Consider the following 22,871-nt stretch of genomic DNA (forward strand, 5'->3'; position numbering starts at 1 on the left):
ACCCTCACCGTCGTCATGCCGAAGTCTTAATGGGCCAACACGTTAAATGATCACACAAAACAACTTCTTTCCATAAAGCAATAAATACATGTATTTCAAACTCTGTACAACAGGCCGGAAAACAAGCTTCCAAGAAAAAAATCAACTCACGCTATCCTGTTAACTGATTCGAAATGTCTCCCCTCCCCCTCCCGTGCCCAAAGTAGGTGGCTCACACTTCAGGGCTCTCGAGGCACAGCCTGCCAAGGTCACCAGCTTCCAGGAGCGCAGGAGGTGATGACCTCACTCTGAGGCTAGGGTTTTAAACCTCTGCCCTGACGTCTCTGCAGCCGGGTGCAGGGAAAACCGAACCGTTTAGGTGGCTGTTTCCTGTAGGAGCCCCTTCTCTGTCCAACACACCAAATGGGGTGAGAAAAACAAATGAGAAACGTCCCCCAAACACACTCACTCAAGAAATCAACACCAATAAACCACAAACTGCTCCTCCCACTCCCTTCTTCAATGGACAGGAGTGGGGAGTGAAAGTTTCTTTCCTCTGTTGGTGACTTGTAACCCAGTGAGACTCTGGCTGGAGACAGTGGCCCTGGGTCACATCGGGATCACCATGTGGCCCTGCAGGATGTCCATGAGGTTCTGATCCCCTCTCTGCCGGGCCAGCTCCAGGGGGGTGAGACCCGAAGAGTCTCTGTGGTGGAGGTCAGAGTCGGAAGCTAGGAAGCTGACCACGGAGCTATGGCCCTCTCGGATCGCCAGGTGGATGGGGAGCGACCCGGTGCTGTCCAGGACATTGACATCAGCACCATGCTCCACCAGGACCTTCAAGGTGTCCAGGAACCCAGTGCGGGCTGCATCATGCACTGGACTGGTACCAGAGGCATCTTGGACATTGGGGCTAGCACCTTGCTTCAGGAGTTCCAGAGCAACTGCTGGACTTCCAAACATCATGACCTATGGGGGTGGGGAGCAGAAAGTCAAGAGGTTCCCATTGGAAAATGGTCAGGCAGAAAGAGGTCTACCAGAAATCCAGAGTGCCACTGAACAGGGACACCCCAGCAAAGACAGGCCCCTAAGGAGCTGTTTGGGACCTAAAAAAACAGGTTCTTTGGAAATAAGGGCCAGACACACCCAAAGCTCACGTAACAATACCAAAGACCCTAACTACAAAAGTGACTCTCATGAAAACTCCAAACAGCCAGGCATAGTGACCACTCCTGCAATCCCTGCACTTGGGAGGCCCGGGCAGGTGGACAGCCTCAAATTTAAGGCCAGCCTGAGATACAGAGTGAGACTTTGTCTCAGAAATAAAGATGTAATGAAGAAGAAAGAGAATGGAAAGGAAAGGGAAGGACAGGCAGTGAGGAACTCTCCCGGAGCCAAGCGCCTCTCGGGAAGGGCTCTCCCATATGGGAGATCACTACAACTCTTAGACCCCTCCCGACAATGAACCCATTTTCTGAGAACTACTTAGAATTTTTGAGAAAAAAAAAATGCTCTAGGGAGTTTGGGTACCCTTTGTCCAGGGAAAACTTCTTTAGACATAGGCTTGATCTTCAGAATGTATGAGCACCCATGAAAAAGTGGGACCCCCTACAAATGCCACCCCAAATTATGGGGCCTTCAAGCAATAGGGAATTTTTTTGGTAACCGAGGCACTCAAAAGGTTTAAAAAAAAATTCACATCATTTTCATAAATGAAGACCTCTCCCCACCCCCAAATAACCAGAGACCCTTAAAAAGGACTCCTACCCCCCCCCAAAAATGGCTATCTCGCCTAGAGAAGACATACATCCCACCGTCCTGAGATCGAACGTCCTCTTAGAAGCCCCAAGAAATGTGAGCTGTCCTCAAGGACTGGCATGAAAAGACACTGAACCCCAACCCACCCAGGGAATAAAGGTCTGCAGCGAAACGGAATCCTCTAGGCTTGAAGACGAGGAATTCTCGAGAGCGGAAAAGCCACCCCCTCCCCCACCGCCATGCACCACCCCACCCAACACTGGTGCAAATAAGGACCGGTCCTCGGGGAGCAGCAACCCGGGGCAGGAGGCGGGGATGAGCTTGGAAGCCGGTGTCAGCCAGGCCTCACCTGCAAGGCCGTCTTGCCAAAACGGTTCAGGGCGTCGGGATGCACCAGCTCCCGGTGCAGCAGGCGGCGCACCTCCTGCACGTCGCCGCGGGCCGCTGCGCCGCTCAGCCGGTCGCCAACCAGGACCTCTTCCAGGAGCATTGTGACCCGGGCGGTCTGTGAAACCCACCCCGCCGCAAGCCCAGTCCAGGTCACGGCGGAGCGGCCAGCGAGCGCTGGGCCCACTCCCCGGTCACTCCCCGGCCGCAGAGCCCTCGTCCTCGGTCCCGGACGACCCGGCTCCGGCACCCGGCTCCTCCCCCTGTCACCCCGCCCAGCCCCCGGCGCCCGCCCCTGGGGCCGGGTCTCCCCACACTTACCCTCCCTCCTGGGCTGGCGCGGGCGGGGTCTGCTCTGAGCCGGCTCACACCGGCCGCTGCAGTCCGCCGCCGGCAGCGACGCCAGCGCGTCACCAGCGCGTCACCGGCCCCGCCCACAGCACCCTTGTTTTCTTACAAACTCGCAACACAGTAGCGGGAGCCCGTTTGCCCAGCGCCCGACCTCCATAGGTTCCGCCTACCGGCGACCTCAGCCAATCAGCGCGCGTTGCTGGGAAGGTTTGCCTCGCCCACAGAGGTGGTGCGGCTCGTGATTGGCTAGCGGGAGGCAACCGGTGGGACTGCCCGCCACGGCGGGGAGTTTGGTTTTTCAAACCCGACAGGCCGGCGGGCGGGCGGGAAAGAGAGGGAAAGTGTAACTGACCCCAGGAGAGAGGCTGGAGACTGGCTGGCACGGGTTGATCCTGGATCTTTAGCGCCTCCGAGAGGAACGGAGGCGGGACTGGAAGCTCCCAGAACTGGAACTGTGCGACGGGAACCGCGTTCATTCATCGACTGCTGTGTTAAAGGGATGGCTCTGGACGGCCAAGTGCGCGCCTTCTAACATTTTTTCTGTTTGCTTTAAATTTATGAGACAGGGTCTCACCATGTAACTTGGCCGGCCTGAACCTCACTGTGCAGATCTGTCTGGCCTCAAACTCAGCCACCTGTCTCGACCGTCCGTGCTGGGGTTAGAGCGGCGGGCTCCCATTTTTTTTTTTTTTTTTAATAAGAAAGGGTCTTGGAAGGCCGGGCGGTGGTGCACACACCTGTAATCCCAGCACTCGGGAGGCAGAGCCAGGCGGATCTCTGTGAGTTCAAGGCCAGCCTGGTCTACAGAGCGAATCCAGGACAGGCTCCAAAGCTACAGAGAAACCCCGTGGGGAGCTGGAAAGATGGCTCGGCGGCTAAGAGCATTTGACGTTCTTGTAAAGAGGCAAAGGTTCGGTTTCCAGCACCCACGTGACAACACTCAGACATGCATAACTACAGCTCCAAGGACTCCAACACTCTCTTTTGTCTTAGTGCACATACAAACACTCACATATTCACACAATTTCCTTTAAGTGTTTTTTCTCTCGAGACCTGATCTTACTATGTAGTGCTGGCTGTCCTGGAACTCACTATGTAGACCAGGCTGACCTTGAACTCAAGCATATCTGCCTGCCTGCCTCCTAAATGGATTATGCATGGCAACTTTTTTTTTTTAATGTGCATTGGTGGTGTGCCTGCATGTATAGTTGTGTGAGGGTGTCGGAGCCCCTGGAGTTACAGACAGTTGAGAGCTGCCATGTGTGTGCTGGGAACTGGAACCCAGGTCTTTTGGAAGAACAGCCAGTGCTCTTCACTGCAGAGCCATCTCTCCAGCTCAGCAATTTTAATTTTTTTAAAGGGTCTCATGTATCCCAGACTGGCCTCCAACTCCTTATATAGCCAAGGATGACACCTGAGTCCCCTGAATGCCACTCCCAAGTGCTATTACAGACTGTTCATTTGGCACTGGGGATGGGACCCAGGGCTTCATGGATGCTCAGGAATCACTCTACAACTGATCTATAGCCACAGCCCCATTAACATTATTTCTTGAGACAAGTTCTTTATTTGTTTTTGTTTTGTTTTGTTTTGTTGATGTTTTTGAGACAGGGTTTCTCTGTATAGCTTTGAAGCCTGTCCTGGAACTCCCTCTGTAGACCAGGTTCAAACTCACAGAGATCCACTTGCCTCTGCCTCCCGAGTGCTAGGATTTCTACACAGAGACAGGGTTTCTCTGTGTAGTTTTGGAACCTGTCCTGGAGCTCACTCAGGCTGGCCTTGAACTCGCAGAGATCCGCCTGCCTCTGCCTCCAGAGTGCTGGGAGAATGCTGGGATTAAAGACACATTTAAAGCCACCACCACCTGGCTGAAACAAGTTCTTATGTAGCTCAGGCTGGCCTCAAACCTACTAAGTCTAGACTATCCTCAAACCCCTGGTCATCCTGCCTCTACCTCTTGAGTGCTAGGATTACAGGTATAAGCCGTGTGGCTTCATTTTAGACTAAAGTTAGAAATTGTAGTTGGTGAGAAAAGAATCATAGTCTCTGGTTAATCATCGCTCAGGTTAAGCAGTCCTTGCTGAAAATAAAGTTGACCTGATGTCTGCCATTTGAGGTTCTGGGGGGCAAGTCTTGCTGAGAACCTCCTGAGACAGCCATGCAGAGCCCACTAGACACCCACAGTCTAGGCCAGGAGATATGACTGCCTTTTTTCAGAGTAGTAAATGTTTGAGGTGATAAAGGAAGGCCATTAAACCCAGTAATCTTGGCACTCAGGAGTCTGAGGCAAGAGGATTAACTTGTAGGCCATCCTGGGCTAGATAGCTAATTCTCAAAACTATATTGCCAAGTGTGGTGGTAGATATCATTAATCACAGCATTCTGAAGGCAGAGGCATGTAGATCTATCAGTTCAAGGCCAGTCCAGTCTACATAGTGAGTTCCAAGACAGCCAGGGTTACATAGTAAGGTTCTGTTTAAAAATCCAGAAAAACAAGACCAGAGGCAGTTGTATCTCTGTGAATCTGAGTCCAGCTTGGTCTACAAATCCAGTTCCAGGACAGTCTGGACTGTTACACAGAGAAATCCTGTCTCGGAAAAAAAAAGAAAGAAAGAAAGAAAAATTTTAAAGAAAAATACTATAAAATAGGTATTGGCTGAGTGCAGGGTCACTGCATATGCAAAGGCCCTGAGGTTTGACAGCATCTGGTATGATATGGAAAGGGAGAGTGGGGGGGGGGCAGGAAGGGGGCAGGTGGTGGAGTGGTGTGCAGACCAGACCTGGGACTGTAACAACTACTTTTAACAAGATGGGAAGGGCATCAGGGTTAAGCAGGGCAATGATGTACTGACAGATTTTACAGTGACCTCTGGTGGCTACACAAGGGATCCGCCAGTGATAGGGAATGAAGGGGAGGTGGACACGCCCACTAGGACATGCCCACCGAAGCAAGCATGGTCAGTCCCAGTCCATGGCCAAGAAGCACATTCACAGCTGTTAGATTTATTTTAATGACACCCTCAAACTCAGACGGAGGGCCAGCAGGGCCTAGGCTCAGCAGTCATAAAAGAGCCCTGAGCTGCCCAAGGAAGGTCACTGTAAGAAGGCACTCACGGAGGGGAGGGCAGTTCAGGCCCTCATATCTCTTCATATAAAATCAGGATGGGAGAGCTCCAAGGGTGAGGGACACAACCGTCCTAGACAGCTGAGGGGTACAGGGGGTTGGGCACTGGCAGCAAGAATGTGTTGTCAGTACCCCAACGCAGCGTGAACACACACACACACACACACACACACACACACACACACACACACACACACATCTCATAGTCTGAAGCTGTGATCTGAGAAGGAAGCCGCATGTTCAACTCATGTTCAAACCCCCACTTCTCCCTTCTAGCTGGTACGAAGCTGATAATCTGCAGAAAAAAAATGAGCGGGTGACCATCTGAGAATTGAGAAAGGGGAAAGAGTCCTCCAACACCCACAAAATCTATCCTGGGTCCCAACACACAAAATCACCCCTGGAAATATTTTACAATGCTTAGGGATACACAGGCTTGGGACATGGGGTGGCTGGACGGTATTATGTGTAAAGCCCTGGTTTCTGTCCTAGTATCAAAAAAAAAAAAAAAAAAAAAAAAAAAAAAAGCTTGCTTAGGTCAGGATAGGTTCCACACGTGAGCCTCCATCTGTTCAGCATGCCTGCATCGTATGGCGATGCTAAGCATCAGCATCTTGTTCAGACCTTATCGTCACTGTGGAACAGGCCAGCCACTCCATTTTAAAGATGTATAAGCTGATGCCCAAGGAAGCATGGTAAGGAATGGGTTTGGGGCTAAACATGTTAAGTTTTAGAACTGTCCCAAACAGCATAAAAGTCATCAGTCCCCATGCTCTCCATCTCCTTAAGCTCACTGTCCCAGAAGCCAGGCTCTTACCTCCACTCTGGGTGATGTAGCGGACCCAGGGCAGGGCCTGGTATCCACTTTTCTCAATAATCTTCATGTAACGGACCTGGAAGACAAAGAGTGGCCAAGGACTAGGGATGTAGCTCGACAGTAGACTCCCTTCTAGAGTCACCTGTGAGGAGCTGGGTATGACTCATGGGAAAGCCCCTGCTAGCATGTACCAGTCCCTGAGTTCAATCCCAGTATGGGGGGGAAAGTGGGAGGGGAAGGTGACCTAGAAGGAAAAGGGATGGCCTGTGTCAAGAGAACATACAGGGCACATGTTAGGATACAAAACGACACAAGTTGGAGTCTCTAGGCATGACATGGGCAAAGAAGTAATCCAAGCCAGGAGGGAAAAGGAAATACAGAGGGAAGACACAGGACAGAGCTGGGGACAGGTCAAGAGAATGGAGAATACTCAGCAGGTGGGGAGGGCAGAGGTGAACAGTGACTAAGCTAGGGGACAGCAGGTGCCAATGTGAGGGAGAGAGGGAAGAGCCCCAGCCTGAGAACAGAAGAGGGGAAGACAAAGATGTGGAGACCCTGGCCTGGGGACACATAGCTTTCATCTTAGAGCTTGGGAATCTAGACAGAAGGATGTCATAAGTTCAAGGCCAGCCTGGGTTGTGTGGTGGGTTCAAGACCAGCCTGGATTCAGAGTGATTCCTTAGCTAGCTTGGGTCACAAACAAATGCCTGGTGTGGTGCACACCTCCGATCTCAGCACCTGGGAAGCAGAAGCAGGCAGGTCTCTCCTTAGTTCAATGCCAGCCTGGTCTACACAGTGAGTTCCAGGTCAGTCTGGCTACAGTGAGACCTGTCTCAGAAAAACAAAGGGCTGGAGAGATGTCGTGATGGATGAGAGCTCTGGCTGTTCTTCCAGAGGACCTGGGTTAGATTCCCAGCATCCATTTAGTGGATTGCAACACTCTGTAATTCAGTTCTAGGGGATCTGACACCTTCTTCTGACCTCCACAGGTACTGCATACACATGTACACAGACACATATGTAGGCAAAACACTGATACACATAAAATAAGAGCTCAAATGAATAAGATGTGAGGGGGTTGGGGATTTAGCTCAGTGGTAGAGCGCTTGCCTAGCAAGCGCAAGGCCCTGGGTTTGATCCTCAGCTTCAAAAAAAAGATGTGAAATGAGAGGTGACTGAAGCCAAGAGGGAAGAAAGTAGGGATTTCCCACCCTTGTTCCTCACCTGGATGCCAGAAACAGTAAAGTACGGAATCTCAAACTTGACCCCAATGGGTGGCCGGCCCTCCACCTCCTCAGTTTCCACGCTGGGGAGCCCAAAGTGGGCACGCATCAAGTACTCTTTGCCGCCCTGTGGACACACAGAGGCGTCAGACTCTCTGCACCACCCCTGTGTCTCTCAGACCACTCACAGCAGCCTCCACAGAGAAGGTCCATTACAGAGACTTCAAAATCAAGAGTTCTCTGAGACCCATAGAGAAAGTCTAACTCTCGTCCTTCAGTCTGGAGGACACAGATCAAGTCCTCCAGCGGCTGGGTTCAGGGGCAAAGGCCCCTAGTTCTAGCTACTCTGGAAACCAAAGCAGGAGGATCAGAGATTACAAGTTCAAGGCCAGTCTGGGTTACAGAGTGAGACCTTGTGTCAAGAAACCAAGGACCAGGAGTACAAGTGGTAGAACACTTACACAGGATGTTCAACTAATAAATAAATAAAGATAAGTTAAAACGTCAGAAAAGAAGCAAGAAAGGCACTTCCTGACAAGCCTGCCAACCTGAGTTCAATCCCTGGGACCCACGTGTGTGTGTGTGTGTGTGTGTGTGTATGTCCTCAGTGCTCCGATGACTATGAGTCACAATTGGACATTGTAGCACACACACCTTTAATCCCAGCACTTGAGAGGCAGAGGTAAGCAGATCTCTGTGAGTTCAAAGCCATCCTGGTCTACACACTGAGTTCTAGGCCAGCAACGGCTATAAGGTGAGACCCTGTCTAAAAACATCAACAAAAAGCATGTGGGTCAATTGTCATCTACCCCATTTCACAGATGAGCTGAGTCTATGCAGGAAAAACCAGGAACCAAGGACATATCCCTGAAGGACTTATGGGAGTAGGGAGATGCTGTCTGAGGAGGCCTCAGTTTCCCCACCTTAGTTTGGTTTGGGTTTTCAGACAGGGTCTCATGTAGCCTAGGCTAGACTTGAAGTAGTTAAGTAGGCAAGGATAAGCCTGAATTCTTTTTTGTTGTTGTTGTTGTTTTGAGACAGGGTTTCTCTGTGTAGTTTTTGTGCCTTTCCTGGATCTCACTTTGTAGACCAGGCTGGCCTCGAACTCACAGAGATCCACCTGGCTCTGCTTCCCAAGTGCTGGGATTAAAGGCACGCACCACCACTGCCCAGCAAGCCTGAATTTTTTATCCTGCCTCCACCTCCCACGTAGAAAGAAGACAGGCACAGCCACACATTGAGTGCCAATCTAGAAACAGCCTGGGTTCTCCCTTCATCAGCCCCACTGACAGCCATGTGCATACTGATGAGGTTCTCTGAGGTCCCACTACCACTGAAGTCCCCTCTCACCCTGGGCTCCGCCTTTCTCAATACTCACGGGGAAGGACTTGATACTCCAAATGACAACATTCTTCTCAGGCACATACTTGGCACTGCCCACACTGGTCTTGAAGCGTGGGGAATCTGCATCACTGGGAACAGGCACAGATATTTCCACGCCATTGGCCACCGACTGCTTCTTAAATTGCCCCTTAGCCTGCCAGGAGACAGCAGAAGGCAAAAAGAATTTACTCCTGAACAAGACCAGAGGTGGATACTTGTGATCCCAGCTACTCTGGAGGCTGATGCAGGAGGATGTCGAGTTCAGGACCATAAAGAGAGAGTCCAGTCTGGATATAGAGACAACATTCAAGGCCAGCCTGGACTTTAGTGAGTGTTCAAGGCCAGCCTGAACTACAGTGACAGTGTTCAAGGCCAGTCTGGGCAACTAAGTGAGATCTCTTTTGTAAATACAAAACAGAAAAAAACCCTAACTAAGACATCAGTTCACGGGCTGGAGAGATGGCTCAGAGGTTAAGAGCACTGACTGCTCTTCCAGAGGTCCTGAGTTCAATTCCCAGCAACCACATGGTAGCTCACAACCATCTGTAATGAGATCTGGCACCCTCTTCTGTATACATAATAAATAAATCTTAAAAAAAAAAGACATCAATTCACGTAAAATAAAAAAAAAAATCTTAAACAAATAAATAAGGGCCAAGAAGATGCATTCATCTCTAGACCCAGCCTTTAGGAGGCAGAGGCAAGCAGATCTCTGAATTTGAGGTCATCCTTGTCTATGCAGAGAGTTTATCCAGGGTTGCACAGTAAGATCTTCCTTCAAAAAAAAAAAACAAAAACAAAAACAGAGATCTGGAGAGATGGTTCAGTGGTTTGGCTGCTCCTCCAGAGGATTCCAGCTTGATTCTCAGCACCCACATGGAGGCTCAAAAACATCAGTGCCCTCTTCTAGTCTCTGTGGGCCCCAGGCAAGCAAGTCTTGCATATCAGACATACATGCAGGCAAAACACCCATAGACACAAAATTACGGAAAAAAGAATTAAAAACAAACAGAAACTCCGCATGCCCGGCCAGGAACCTCTCTGGCCAGAAGGTGCCATGGAAGCTGAATCGAGAAAGCCCTCCCCTAGAGCTCACCTTGACCATGATCTCCACGCGGCTGTGGGAGAATTTCTCAATGACTGACTCGATCCAGATCAGGGGTTTGACCTGCAGGCAGACAAGGCAGTTAGGGCAGATTCTGACATCAGCCCTTGGTCCCCACTGCCCACCACTCCTTATGTCGTGCTGGACGCCAGTTCACCTGGGTGCTGAGGCGGTAGGACATGAGTTCAAAGTCCCCATCCGGGGGGATGAAGGAGATGGTGCGGTCATTGTCGAAGCGCGAAAGCCTCACACACTGGTGGAATTTCACATCTTCCAGTTCCACAGACTTGTTCTTGCTGCCTGAAACTCGGAGTGGAGCAAGCAGAGTGACCCTGGGCTGAGCAGTATGCTCCACCCCACCAAACCTTCTCCAGGTTTGCAGAGGCCCAGAGGCTGGGCAGAGTGGTGGTGCTGAATCAGAAGCCTAGCCTGCCTTCCACCCTGAGCTTCTGTTTTCTCTTTTCATTTCATTTTATGTGGAGTTTATTTTTCTAAAAATTTTAGTAGGATTTTTTTTTCTTAAGTTTTGTTTTTCTGAGACAGGGTCTAACATAGCCTTGGCTGTCCTGAAATTCCATATGTAGACCAGGCTGGCTTCCAAATCACAGAGATCCGCATGCGCTGGTGCTCACAGAGGCCAAAACATGGTGTCAGAGTTCCTGGAGCGGGGGTTGTGAATAGTTGTAAGCCAACTGTTGTAGGTGCTGGGAACCGAATTCAGATCCTCTACAGGAGCAAGAAATGCCCCAAGTCACTGGGTTGCCTCTCCAGGCCCTAATTTCTCCTTTGTGTGCATGTGTGTACTGTGAGAATGTTGTGTGTATGCACGTACTGTACAGATTCATGTGTACATGTGTGCATGTAGAAACCAAAGATCAGTAACTCCCTGCCTTATTCCCTAAATTATTGTTACATTTATTTATTTACTTGGGAGGCGGGGTATGCTTGCCCCAGTGCAAATGGAGGTCAGAAGACAACTTATAGAAGTCAGCTCTCTCCTTCCACCATGTGGGTCCTGGGGACTGAACACAGATGTCAGGTTTGCTGGCAAGTGTCTTCAGTCATTTTTAACATATTGCTGTGCGTGTGTCTGATGTGTACAAGCATAGATGCATGGCTGCCATGCTTCTTCCTTCCGCCTGGTCAAGGATCACGTGTTTCTATTCTGCATTGCCATCCATTCTAACTAGCCTATGAGCTTCTGGAAGATTCTCCTGTCTCTGCCTCCACTGAGAATAGGAACTCTTAGAGTTCATGGGGCTGGAAAGATGGCTAAGTGGTTAAGAGCACTGGCTGCTCTTGTAGAGGACCTAGTTTCAATTCCCAGCACCTTCATAGGGGCTGACAAACACCTGTATGTAGCTAACATGGTCCCAGGGAATCTGCCACCATCTTCTGGCCTCCTTGGGTACTGCATACAGATAGTGCACATACACATAGTGCACATACACATAGTGCACATACATACATACAGGCAAAATACCCACACACAATAAATAAACAAATAAAGACTAAATAAATAAAATCCTTAAAAGGAATGTTGAGATTTAGATGCACACCAACACTTCTAGATTTCTCTGTGTGGGTTTAGGGATCTCATTCAGGTTACTGTGTTTGTGGCCAAGAGATTTCCCTGCTGAGCCTTCTCTCTGGCCCTCCACCTTATCATTTGACCCAAGGTGTCTCATTCAACCTGGAGCTCACCAGCTGGCAAACAGGGCTGGCCAGAGCACTCCATGGATCTCCTGCCTTAACAACTCCAGTGTCACAGAACAGATAAACACCACCATGCCCATCCTTTGTATTTTATTTGTTTTGGGGGACAGGGTTTCACCATGTAACCTTGGCTGTCCTGGAACTCACTCTGTAGACCAGACTGTTCTGGAACTTAGAGATCTGCCTGCCTCTGCCTCCTGAGTGCTGGGATTAAAGGTGTGCGCCACCACTGCCTGGCCTCTATGCCTGCTTTTTATTTGTTTGTTTGTTTGTTTACTATTTTTCTTTTTCTTTTTTTTTTTTTTTTTTTTGAGCTGAGGATCGAACCCAGGGCCTTGTGCTTGCTAGGCAAGTGCTCTACCACTGAGCTAAATCCCCAACCCTGTTTATTATTTTTTAATTTTATGTGTATTGTCGTTTTGCCTGAATGTATGTCTGTATGAGGGTGTCAGATCTTGGAGTTGCAGACAGTTGTGAGCTGCCATGTGGTTTCTGGGAATTGAACCTAGTCCCCTGGAAGAGCAGCCAGTGCTCTCAACCACTGAGCCACCTCTGCAGCCCCTGTGCCTGTTTTCATGTCCTCTGGGGTCTGCACTGGGGTCTTCATGGTGGTGTGCAGCACTGCACTGGCTGAGCCACCTCTGCAGCCCCTGTGCCTGTTTTCATGTCCTCTGGGGTCTGCACTGGGGTCTTCATGGTGGTGTGCAGCACTGCACTGGCTGAGCCATCGCTTCGGTTCCTTCCTTCTTTATGTCACTCCTGCTTTTGTTTCCTTTGGGTTGGGTTGGTGTGATTTTTTGAGACAGGGTCTTGTGTAGCCCAGGATGGTCTCAGTCTCAGTAAGTTGCTGAGAATTACCCTCAACTCCTGCTTCTACCTCCCAAGGTCTGGGATCACCCTTATGTAAAACTATGCTCCGCTCCACTTGGTTTTTGTTTGTTTGGTTGATTTTATTTTACGCTCTGTGTGTGTGTGTGTACACATTGGTATGTATGTGGACATGTGTACACGGACACCAGAGGGCAATACCAGGTGCCCTTCCTCAGGTCTCATCCACCTTGTTTTTTTGTTTTTTTTTTTTTTTTCCTGAGACAGCATTTCTCTTTTGGCATGGAACTTGCTGATTAGGCTGGCCTGGCCCCCTTGGAATTCCTAGTGAACCAATCATTTGTCTCTGCCCATAAGGCTTCCACTAACTTAAGGAGATGACATTGAACTGCTAACTCCCCTGCCTCAGCCTCTAGAGTGCTGACATTACAGCTTGGATTACTATGCCTGACTTTGTGAGGTGTTTCAATATTATTAACCTGTCTCTTCCCATTAGAATGTCAAGGCCAGAAATGGGCTTGGTCTGCAGCCAGCTCTCATTAACAAAGAAAGCATTTCCTAGGTGAACTTTGCAGCTGAAATGCAAGGCTCAATTATCAGAGGGCATGTGAACACTTATCTCAGAGTTGGCTGCAGTCTAGGAGGCCTCTGGTTGTTTCCCAGCCCATCCCCAGGAAAGGGTTCCCCCCCACAATCTTACGGCCAGTAAGCTCAAAGAGCACTCGGTCATTGAGGCCCAGCCGCAGCTCTGGCATCCCAGACAAAAACACCTTCAGCTTGATGGTGCCCACAATCTCGCTGAGCAAGACACTGCCATTAGCATTGACCTGCAAAGGGGGTATCCCAATATGGGGTGTCAACGGGTATAGAGTTACCTCTCCTGCCCCCAGGACCTGAAGCACAGAGACTCACCAGAAGGTTAACAGACTCTATGACGTCAATGAAGACCTCATTCTTTTTGTATTTGATCCCCTCAGAGCGCCATGATACAGCATTGGTGACCGTAGGCGGAACCCGAGACTTGCCGGTCTCCAACTTGTTGCCCTGTTGTGTGATGTACCTATCAGGAAGAGCAGTGAGGGTCTGCAGCTGAACCATGGGCACCTCAGAGGGACAAACCTCTCCCGGTCACAGGCGCCTTTCCCCGCACTCACTCCTGCAGGATCTTGCTGTCTGTGGTCTGTGGAAAGCCGAAGTCCATGAGTTCATCCAGCAGCTCATACACAATGACAAAGTTATCTCGGATGCTCTCCTCCTCCAGCTCCTTAAAGTACTCACAGAAGACCTGGGGGGTCCCAGGGAATACACTCAGCCAGCCAGTAGGCAATTACCGACCACCTACTGTGAGTCTGGGCTGCAAACAAAGAGACAGACTCTCTCTCTCTCCCAGGGAGCAATTTAATGAGGAAAAGGGATCCTAGGTGGTGGGTTCAGCCACATCCACCACCTCAGGGTAGGAAGGAGAGAAACAGCAGTGGAAACCTACACCTTGAAGAATCTGGACAGACAGCTAGAGGTGGGTGAGAATGGATTTTCTAGGTGTGGGTATGGTACAGAGATTGGAGGAAACCAGCACCTCACTTTAGATCAGGACTCAACAAATGAGCAACACCCCAAGCCCTCACTGGAGGAGTCTATGCAGGGGCTTTATTGAGGAGCCACACTCCAGACTTTTTTTTTGAGACAGTCTAGGTTGGCCATGAACTTTCCATACTCTTGCTGTAGCCTTTAAAGCTCTAGAATGAGAGGTCTGATCCATCTTGATCTCCATTAAAAAAAAAAAAAAAAAAGTGTGGAGGCCAGGTATGGTGACTAGTGTCTTTAATCCCAGCACTAAGGAGGCAGAAACAAGTGGGTCTTCCTGAGTTCAAGGCCAGCCTGGTCTATATAGCCAGTTCCAGGACAGGCAGGACTAAATAGAGAGACCCTATCTCAACAAACAAAAAAGTGTGGGGCAGGAGAGAAGCTCAGTAGTTAAGAGCACTGGCTGGGGGTTGGGAATTTAGCTCAGTGGTAGAGCGCTTGCCTAGCAAGCGCAAGGCCCTGGGTTCAGTCCTCAGCTCTGACTGTTCTTGCAGAGTATCTGTGTCCCATGTTCAGTTCCCAACACCCAAACGACAGCTCACAACTGTCCATAACTCCAGTCCCAGGAGATCCAACATTCCGTCCAGGCCTCTGTACACATGTGTACAGACTTGCAAGGCAAAACACCCATATACGTAAAATTAAAATTAAATAAATCTTTAATAAAGTGTGTGTCTTAAATTTTTAAACGTCTGTGTCCTGCATGTACATCATGAATCTGTGTATCTGTCAGGTGATGTATAGGGGCCAGTGATGTGGGCAAATGGCTAAAAATAAAACAGAGTGCATGGAGGTAATTCTCTAGCTCAGGAAAAGCCAGCATCAAAACAAAACAGACTGGACAGATGGCTGAGCAAGTGAAGTCACTTGTTACCAAACTCGAGGACCCTAGAATCCATGCGGTGGAAGGCTAGCTGTCCTCTGATCTCCATACCCACGTCTCTTTCACACACACACACACACACACACACACACACACACACACACACACACACACACGAACTGAATAAATGTAAAACATTCCAATATAAAACAACTAGGTACACCTGTGAGCCTGGAGTTCAAGGTCAGCTGGGCTGTAAGAGAGCCTGTATCAAAAATAAATACACAGACATGACTACCTGAACTAAACTGAGCGGTCAGCATCTATTGTAGGGAGGGATGCAGGAAATACCACCACTTCCAGGGTCCTATAGGCCATTAATGGTTGCTAGGGGTAGGGACACATCTTTTTTTTCTTTTTCTCTGTGTGTGTCTGTGTGTGGTTTTCTGAGACAGGCTTTCTCTTCGTAGTCCTGGCTGTCCTGGAACTTGCTCTGTAGACCAGGTTAGCCTCAGACTCAGAGATCCACCAGCTTCTGCCTCCCAAGTATGGGATTAAAGGCCGTGGACACCACCATCTGGCAAAAACTTTTTTTTTTCATGACCTTCCAGAGGCTGCAAAGATAGCTCAGCCATTAAGAGCCCTGGCTGCTCTTCCAGAGGACCCAGGTTTGATTCCCAGAACCCTCATGGCAGTTCACAACCATCCTTTAACTCCAGTCCCAAGGGATCCAGTGCTGTCTTTAAGCCTGCTTGGGCACATGGTTCACAGAAATACGTTCTAGCACACTCATACAAATAAATAAATTTTTAAAAATTTAAAAATTATCTTCTGTAGGCAGTGGTGGCACACACCTTTAATCCCATTACTAGGGAGGCAGAGGCAAGAGGATCTCTGTGAGTTCGAGGCCAGCCTGGTCTACAGAGCGAGTTCCAGGACAGCCAGAGCTGTTATACAGAGAAACCCTGTCTCAAAAAGGAAAAAAAGAAAGAGAGAGAGAGAGAGAGAGAGAGAACAAAAGAAAGAAAGAAAGGAAGAAAGAAAAAGAGAAAAAAAGAAACAGATAAAAAGTCAAAGAAAAAAAAGCCTTCTGGATGGATAAGGCATACATGTATACATCAAACACAAACTCATTTCCTGAAGTCTTTGGTCCTATCCCCAGGATGCCTCACTACAAAGATTCTAACATCTGAAAACGTCCAATATCCAGTACCAAGCACACTGATACTCAACCTGCATCTCCTGGGAGGAGAGACGCACTCAGTCAATATCTGAACCTTGCTCTGCTCAAATCCCTTAGCCCCTATCCCGGAAAGAAGAGGATTTAAACCTCTATAATTTACTCTATCAAAGTAACTCTTTTTGTCAGACATATTTCTAAGCATATTTCTAATCACACCTCAGGCCCCTTTGTCCGCCTCGGGGGACACTTCCTCTGTTTCACTTCCCCCCAAGGCCACCTTTCCAGCTGTCTCCTTCTTCCCTTCCCAGGCACAGAGACAAGGGATTTCCTGAAGGTCACACAGCACAGGAGTGGGACCAGACCCCAAGCTCAGATCTGGGGGAGCCTCTTCCTAGGCCAGGTGTGAGAGTAGAGTTCGGAGGCTTTAATGAGCGTGGTCAGAAGGTGGCAACCGCCGGGGGTGAGCCGACAGCAGGCAGACAGACTGGCTAGCCTGTGAAGGCCCGTACCCACCTCCACGGTCTTGTACAGAAAGGAGTACACCAGCGAGGCGTTGGCGTTCTTCAGGGTGGTGGCCACCACTGGCACAGCAAGGCTAAGGAACAAGAGCCTTTTCCAGGGAGGGGTGCTACGCGTCCCCTGCTGCTCCCCACCCCATTTCTGCTGGCCCTTACCCCACGCCCTATGTCAGCTCTGTCCCCAGTACACCGCCCTCCAGATGGAGTTCTTGGCACTCCTGACCAGTGTGGGGTGGATACAGTAGAGGTTGCTGTGTTTGATCCACAGGAAGTGCACTCGGCCATGGCTGAGCAGCGGGGCCAGCACCCCCTCCTCCTCACGCTGCATAAGCAGTGGCATGAAGTGGTCGATCTCGGTCATGGGTACATCACCTTTGTAGTTTCGGCTAATCAGGGGCTAAAGAGAGACAAAGGAGTCATTCACCACCAGTACCCAGACCTGAGGTATGGGGGCTCTTTTCTCGTAAACACCCGCCCTCTATTTTGTTTTATGGAGGGGATGGTGAGATAGTACCTCATGTCGCCTAGGCTGGCCTTGAATACACAGGTAGCTGAGGATGACCTTGAACTCCTGCTTCCACCTAGCTAGAGCTATGATTACAAACCCTCTACCAAGTAAACTACATCCATAGCCCGTCTCTTCTCTTCTTGTTTATTAGATAGTTTTTCTATGGAGCCCAGCCGTCAACTCTCAATCTTCCTGCCTCAGCTTCTTGAATGCTGAGATTACAGATGTTTGCCACTGTCAAGCTCAGCGTCTAGTTCTCACAGATTTGTTATCTGAGGGCCCTGGTAAGGTCTACCTCTGTATGCCTCAGTTTTTATGCCTGTTAAGTGGGTGCACAAGACCCACAGCTGAAAGTATCCTGCTCCATACCAAGCCCTATCAATTTTCTACTAATGGGTGTTATGCTGGGCAAAGGCTTGGGAGGTGGAGGCAGGAGGATCAGAAGTACAAGGCCATCCTTGGCTACCCAGTAAGTTCAAAGCCAACCTGGCTACCTGAGATTCTGCCTTAAAAAAGAAAAGAAGAAAGAGGATGATGGGCTAGAGTATAGCCCAGCAGTAGAGGACTAGCCTACCATGCACGATGTCTTTGGTTTCATGCTCAGCACTGCGAAAGTCAATCATCATCAACCAGGAAGACTGGCTGTGCCTTAACAGGGGCCAGCCAGCCACCTCAGCTACTATGGAGTCTGGGATAGGAGGACGGCAAGTGTAGCCTAGCTAAGCTACAGGGTAAATCTGAAGTAGGACTCAACCACTTCAAAACAAAAGGTAGAGAGGGGGTTCTGAGAGCTCAGTGGTGAAGGGTCTTACCACCAAGACTGATGGCCTGAGGTCCATCTCCAGCACCCACATGGTGGAAAGACAGAAGTAATAGAGAAGAGAGCCTGGCAGTGGTGGCGCATACCTTTAATCCCAGCACTTGGGAGGCAGAGCAGGTGGATCTCTGTGAGTTCGAGGCCAGCCTTGTCTACAGAGAGTTCCAGGACAGCCAAGACTACATAGAGAAACACTGCCTCAAAAAACCAAATCAACAACAATAACCAAAGTAAGAAGAGCATTAGGATGTGGTTTAGTGGTGGTGTTCAGGCTTAGCTTGGGGTCTGTCCCACCACTGAGGAGGAAGGGAAGAAGGAGCCTTTGCTAAGGAGTTCAGGGGCTGCCTCATCCTGAGGCAGGTTTCTTGGCCTCCATTTTCCAGACTAAGGAAGTTGAGGTTTTAAACTACGTTGGCAAAAAGTAGACAAGCAAAACTGGACCACTCCTCCTGAGCTGTTCTTGTTCAAGGGTATTTATTTGTCTTGCTGTTGTAGCCCAGGCTGTTCTTGAACTCCTGGGCTCAGGTCATCCTTCTGCCTCAGCTTCCAGAGTAGCTAGGACAGCAGGTGCTTGGCACTAGATATGGCTCTCTTGTCCTTATTTTTTGTTTGTTTGTTTCTGTTTTTCCAGACAAGGTTTCTCTGTGTAGCCCTGGCTGTTCTGGAACTCTCTATGTAGATCAGGCTGGCCTCACAGAGATCCCCCTGCCTCTGCCTCCTGACGTGTGCACCCCTGCCTCCGCCTCCTGACGTGCGCACCCCTGCCTCCGCCTCCTGACGTGCGCACCCCTGCCTCCGCCTCCTGACGTGCGCACCCCTGCCTCCGCCTCCTGACGTGCGCACCCCTGCCTCCGCCTCCTGACGTGCGCACCCCTGCCTCTGCCTCTGCCTCCTGACGTGCGCACCCCTGCCTCTGCCTCTGCCTCCTGACGTGCGCACCCCTGCCTCTGCCTCCTCCTGACGTGTGCACCCCTGCCTCTGCCTCTGCCTCCTGGCGTGTGCACCCCTGCCTCTGCCTCTGCCTCCTGGCGTGTGCACCCCTGCCTCTGCCTCCTGGCGTGTGCACCCCTGCCTCCGCCTCCTGGCGTGTGCACCCCTGCCTCTGCCTCTGCCTCCTGACGTGTGCACCCCTGCCTCTGCCTCTGCCTCCTGACGTGCGCATCCCTGCCTCTGCCTCCTGACGTGGTGCACCCCTGCCTCTGCCTCCTGGCGTGTGCACCCCTGCCTCTGCCTCCTGGCGTGCGCACCCCTGCCTCTGCCTCCATTGTCGACACTGTTTGTTGGTTTTTCCATGCACTGTTCTTTCCTGTGTGTGCAGATGTGTGTGAGGTGGTGTGGCTCCACGGCTAGTGTGTATGCGGGCAGGACAACCTTGTGAGCTGTCCCCTCTCCCCTTACTTGGGTTTGGGGCTGGAACTCAGGTCGCCAAGCTTGGGGAGCCGGTGTCTTGTTGGACTTTGAGGCAGTGTGTCCTGTAGCTTCACACTCCTGGGCCTCTGCCTCCACCTCCCAAAGCCGGAATGACGGCTCTTCCCGCAGTGCTCTGGGTCAAACCTAGCCGGCCCACAGTGAGGCGCACGGCCAGCCCTGCCGGTTTATTACAGGCCTCTGGTTCTCCTCGACCGCGGAGACGGGACAGGCGGTGCAGGGGCCACTGAAGCCTCCCCCCGTGGATTGCAGACGGGCTGTGCTCACTGGGTCAGGGCGCTCAGGTGGTAGGGATCTGTCTTATTCCCGCTTCACACCTAGGGAAACCGAGGCAGGAAGCCACGCCCCCTGCCACAGACGCCGGCTGGAGAGGGTGGGTCCCCAGCTCGGGTCCTGCGCCCCGGGCCCGCGGCCTCTCCCGGGGTCCCGCGATCCCTCGCCCCTGCCTCACCTTGCCCTTGACGTCCAGAATGAAGACGGCCGAGGCCGACATGGTGGCGGCCGGGGAAGCTGAGAGGCCGGAGCGACAGGCAGAGGCGGCTGGGCAGCTTCCTTCTTCCTGCGGAAGCGCCTCACCCAGGTGAGCCGCCAGGTGAGCGCGCCTTAAAGGGGAGGCCGCCAGGTGAGCGCGTCTTAAAGGGGAGGCCGCCAGGTGAGCGCGCCTTAAAGGGGAGGCCGCCAGGTGAGCGCGTCTTAAAGGGGAGGCCGCCAGGTGAGCGCGCCTTAAAGGGGAGGCCGCCAGGTGCGCGGCGTGGTCGGCAGCAAAGGCCCATACTGCTTCAGGAGCTGGGAAAGGCAGAATTTGAGGGGTGACGGCTGCTCTGTCCGTTTCTTTCGGCGATCGAGAATGCCTGGGTGGATGGTGAGACCCCCACGACACGTATCCATTGATCCGTCTACTCGCCCACCGAGCCTCTCACTCGCCACCCACTTACCCATCCGTCCCCCCCCCCCTCACACACCCGCCCCCTCACACACCCGCCCATCCATCTATCCTCCCATCCACCGGTTTATCACCCCTCCCACTTACACACACACCTCCACATCGCCCACCCAAACACCCGTCCATCCGCCAGGGCATCAGTCTGTCCACGTACCTTGTGTTGATCTCTCACCCACGCATGCCGCTGTCCACAGGACACCAGGCCCTGGGCCCGAGAGGACGCAGATTCTGTTCGGCCCCAGGGCCCAGCACCGGATGCTCAGTGTGGTCGTCCCTCTCACCCACTCACACTACACGTTTGCCTGCTTTGGGTCGGTTTGTCTCTCTAGCCCTGGCTGTCCCGGAACTCGCTCTGTAGACCAGGCTGGCCTCACATCCGCCAGTGTCTGCCTCCTGAGTGCTGGCATTAAGGGCACCACCACGTCTGGCCTGTTTTTTGTATTGTTTTTGATTCTAGAAGGAAGGTTGAGAAACCGAGGATGACCCGGCCATTGGGCGGTTCAGCCTGGCCTGAGAGTACAGTCACGAGTCACCGTAACTGACTTTGTTTCTTGTTTTCTAACTTCATTTATCTATTTAATAGCCCAGGCTGCCCCTGAACTCAAGATCATCCCTACCTCTACTTTCCAATTTCTGGGACACCGTTTCGCGGAAGGGGGGCGCGGAATACCCCGAACCTCCGGGGAGCCAGAGGCGTGGTGCTCCGCCAGGGAAGAAACGTTTCCCGCACGGCCGCCAGGGGGCGACACAGCCCGCTTGGGCCTCGTTGCCGCACCCACCCACCCCACCCACGCCACCCGGTGGGCTAGCCTGCCGAGACCTTTATCAGACCAGGAGTCCAGATGAAGAAAAGAAGAGATCAGCTACAAGAACCGCCCGCGGGAATTGTCCTAAAGCAGAGGCTGGGCGCCTGACTGTAGAGTTGAACAGCCACCACCCGGGAAGAATCGGAGCAGACAGGCTCAAGGCCACAGCCAGGTTACTAAGTCACAATTCTGTTCTTCTAGTTGTTTTCACGGCCCCGTGGGACGGAAGTCCCACCTTTGCGTGTGCCAAGCAAGCACTGCACCACTGGGTTACACTCCCTGCCCTTACAATGTTTTTGTTGGGAGCCTCCATGTAAAGCACAGGCTAACCTTAAGGTCCAGCTCACCCCCCACTAGCTGCACCGTCCCCAGGCTGGCCATAAATACTCCCAAGAAGAAACTCGACCGATAATCACACATAGACCTTTTTAAAAGATCCCTGTAGCCCAGGCCTTCCGATATAGCCAAGAATCACCCTGAACTCCTGATGAGACTGCTCTACCTTCTAAGTGCCAAGATGACATGCATAGCCCACCACAGTCCGCTGACGCTGGTGCAGTGGTGGGGATGGAACCCAGGGTTTTGTGTATGCTAAACAAGTGCTCAAGCGCTCTACCAGCTAAGCTAAAGCCTCTACCCTCTGAGGGAACACCTGGGTGGTGGTGAGCACGCCTTTATCCCAGCACTCTGGAGGCAGAGGCAGGTGGATCTCTGTGTGTTAGAGGCCAGCCTGGTCTGCAGAGTGAGTCTCAGGACAGGCAGGACTACACAGAGAAACCCTGACTAAAAGACAAACAAACAAGAACCCTGTGAGGGAAAAGGAGAGCTAGAGTTATCTTCCCTTGACACATGGAGAGACTGAAGTTTGGCTCCAAGAGGGTAAAGTTTTGTTTGTATGATTTTGTGACTTGTGTTGTTACATAGCCCAAGATGGCCTGGAAGCCATCATCCTCCTGCCTCAGTGCTGGAGGAATCACAGGAATGCACAATCATGCTCCGCTTGTGTGGTGCTCGGGATGGAACCCAGGCTTCCTGCATGCTAGGCCCACGCTGTACCAACTGAGCTCCAGCCCTAAGGTTTTAGGTTGTCTCTGCTCACAGAGCAGGAACCTTCCTAATCATCAGCTGAGTCGGAGCAACCTGGGCTCATCCCTGCTGGGAAGGGAGGGTGCAGATCCCTGGGGCTCCCTAACCAGCCAGCCTAGCCACCATGACACACACATACCACACACACACCATTCACACACCACACGCACACACCATACACATACACACACATTTTCAAAGAACAAGGTGTGGAGCCCAGCGGGCGGCACAGGCTTTTAATCCCAGCAACCCAACCCCATCCCCACCCATCCTCAGAGGCGGGCAGATCCCCATAGTGAGTTCCGGGCCAGCCAGGGCTATATAGTGTTACCCTGACTGAAAACAGAACAAAAAAAAAAACCAGGTGTGTTTATGGGGAGGTGGTCAGTGAAATGACTCAAAGGTGCCTGTCTCAGAGAGAGAACCAATTCTGTCAGCTTGTCCTTTGACCTCCACACACATACACAAGCCGTAGTAAATCAAATAGAGCTTTAAAGAAGGTGG

General features: G+C 51.4%; 2 protein-coding genes across 6 annotated transcripts; both read right to left on the reverse strand.

Annotated features, from left to right (window-relative positions):
* Window positions 1-67: 67 nt before the first annotated feature.
* On the reverse strand, window positions 68-2,530 carry Cdkn2d (cyclin dependent kinase inhibitor 2D). Its single transcript, XM_036193193.1, has 3 exons — window positions 2,446-2,530; window positions 2,087-2,242; window positions 68-948 (listed from the first exon to the last, which is right to left on the reverse strand). Exons 2-3 carry the CDS (start codon window positions 2,225-2,227, stop codon window positions 589-591), a joined length of 501 nt encoding a protein of 166 aa, XP_036049086.1. The 5' UTR covers window positions 2,228-2,242; window positions 2,446-2,530; the 3' UTR covers window positions 68-588.
* A 2,668-nt stretch (window positions 2,531-5,198) lies between these two features.
* Ap1m2 (adaptor related protein complex 1 subunit mu 2) lies at window positions 5,199-21,208 on the reverse strand. 5 transcript variants are annotated; one of them, XM_036192337.1, is made up of 14 exons: window positions 21,093-21,208; window positions 20,630-20,928; window positions 19,984-20,318; window positions 17,020-17,176; window positions 16,775-16,842; window positions 13,826-13,956; window positions 13,584-13,731; window positions 13,372-13,498; window positions 10,285-10,433; window positions 10,119-10,190; window positions 9,018-9,176; window positions 7,641-7,766; window positions 6,417-6,492; window positions 5,199-5,894 (listed from the first exon to the last, which is right to left on the reverse strand). In XM_036192337.1, exons 3-14 carry the CDS (start codon window positions 20,023-20,025, stop codon window positions 5,872-5,874), a joined length of 1,278 nt encoding a protein of 425 aa, XP_036048230.1. In that variant the 5' UTR covers window positions 20,026-20,318; window positions 20,630-20,928; window positions 21,093-21,208; the 3' UTR covers window positions 5,199-5,871. The 5 variants fall into 5 exon arrangements, with proteins under 5 accessions (XP_036048230.1, XP_036048232.1, XP_036048229.1 ...); XM_036192339.1 differs by having other exon boundaries at window positions 10,285-10,427; window positions 20,630-21,208; XM_036192336.1 differs by having other exon boundaries at window positions 20,630-21,208.
* Between the last annotated feature and the right edge of the window lie 1,663 nt (window positions 21,209-22,871).

Source organism: Onychomys torridus, chromosome 7, assembly GCF_903995425.1.
Source record: "Onychomys torridus chromosome 7, mOncTor1.1, whole genome shotgun sequence".
Classification (NCBI taxonomy): domain Eukaryota; kingdom Metazoa; phylum Chordata; class Mammalia; order Rodentia; family Cricetidae; genus Onychomys; species Onychomys torridus.

What these genes read in the sequence shown, in the direction of transcription:
- Cdkn2d (XM_036193193.1), bottom strand. Translation starts at nt 2,227, where the DNA reads ATGCTCCTGGAAGAGGTCCTGGTTGGCGACCGGCTGAGCGGCGCAGCG. An exon ending in TTGGCAAGACGGCCTTGCAG is followed by an intron (nt 949 to 2,086) that starts GTGAGGCCTGGC and finishes CCACCCCCATAG; the next exon opens with GTCATGATGTTTGGAAGTCC.
- Ap1m2 (XM_036192337.1), bottom strand. Translation starts at nt 20,025, where the DNA reads ATGTCGGCCTCGGCCGTCTTCATTCTGGACGTCAAGGGCAAG. An exon ending in TTCTGTACAAGACCGTGGAG is followed by an intron (nt 13,957 to 16,774) that starts GTGGGTACGGGC and finishes GGGACCCCCCAG; the next exon opens with GTCTTCTGTGAGTACTTTAA. An exon ending in GACAGCAAGATCCTGCAGGA is followed by an intron (nt 13,732 to 13,825) that starts GTGAGTGCGGGG and finishes TCTTCCTGATAG; the next exon opens with GTACATCACACAACAGGGCA.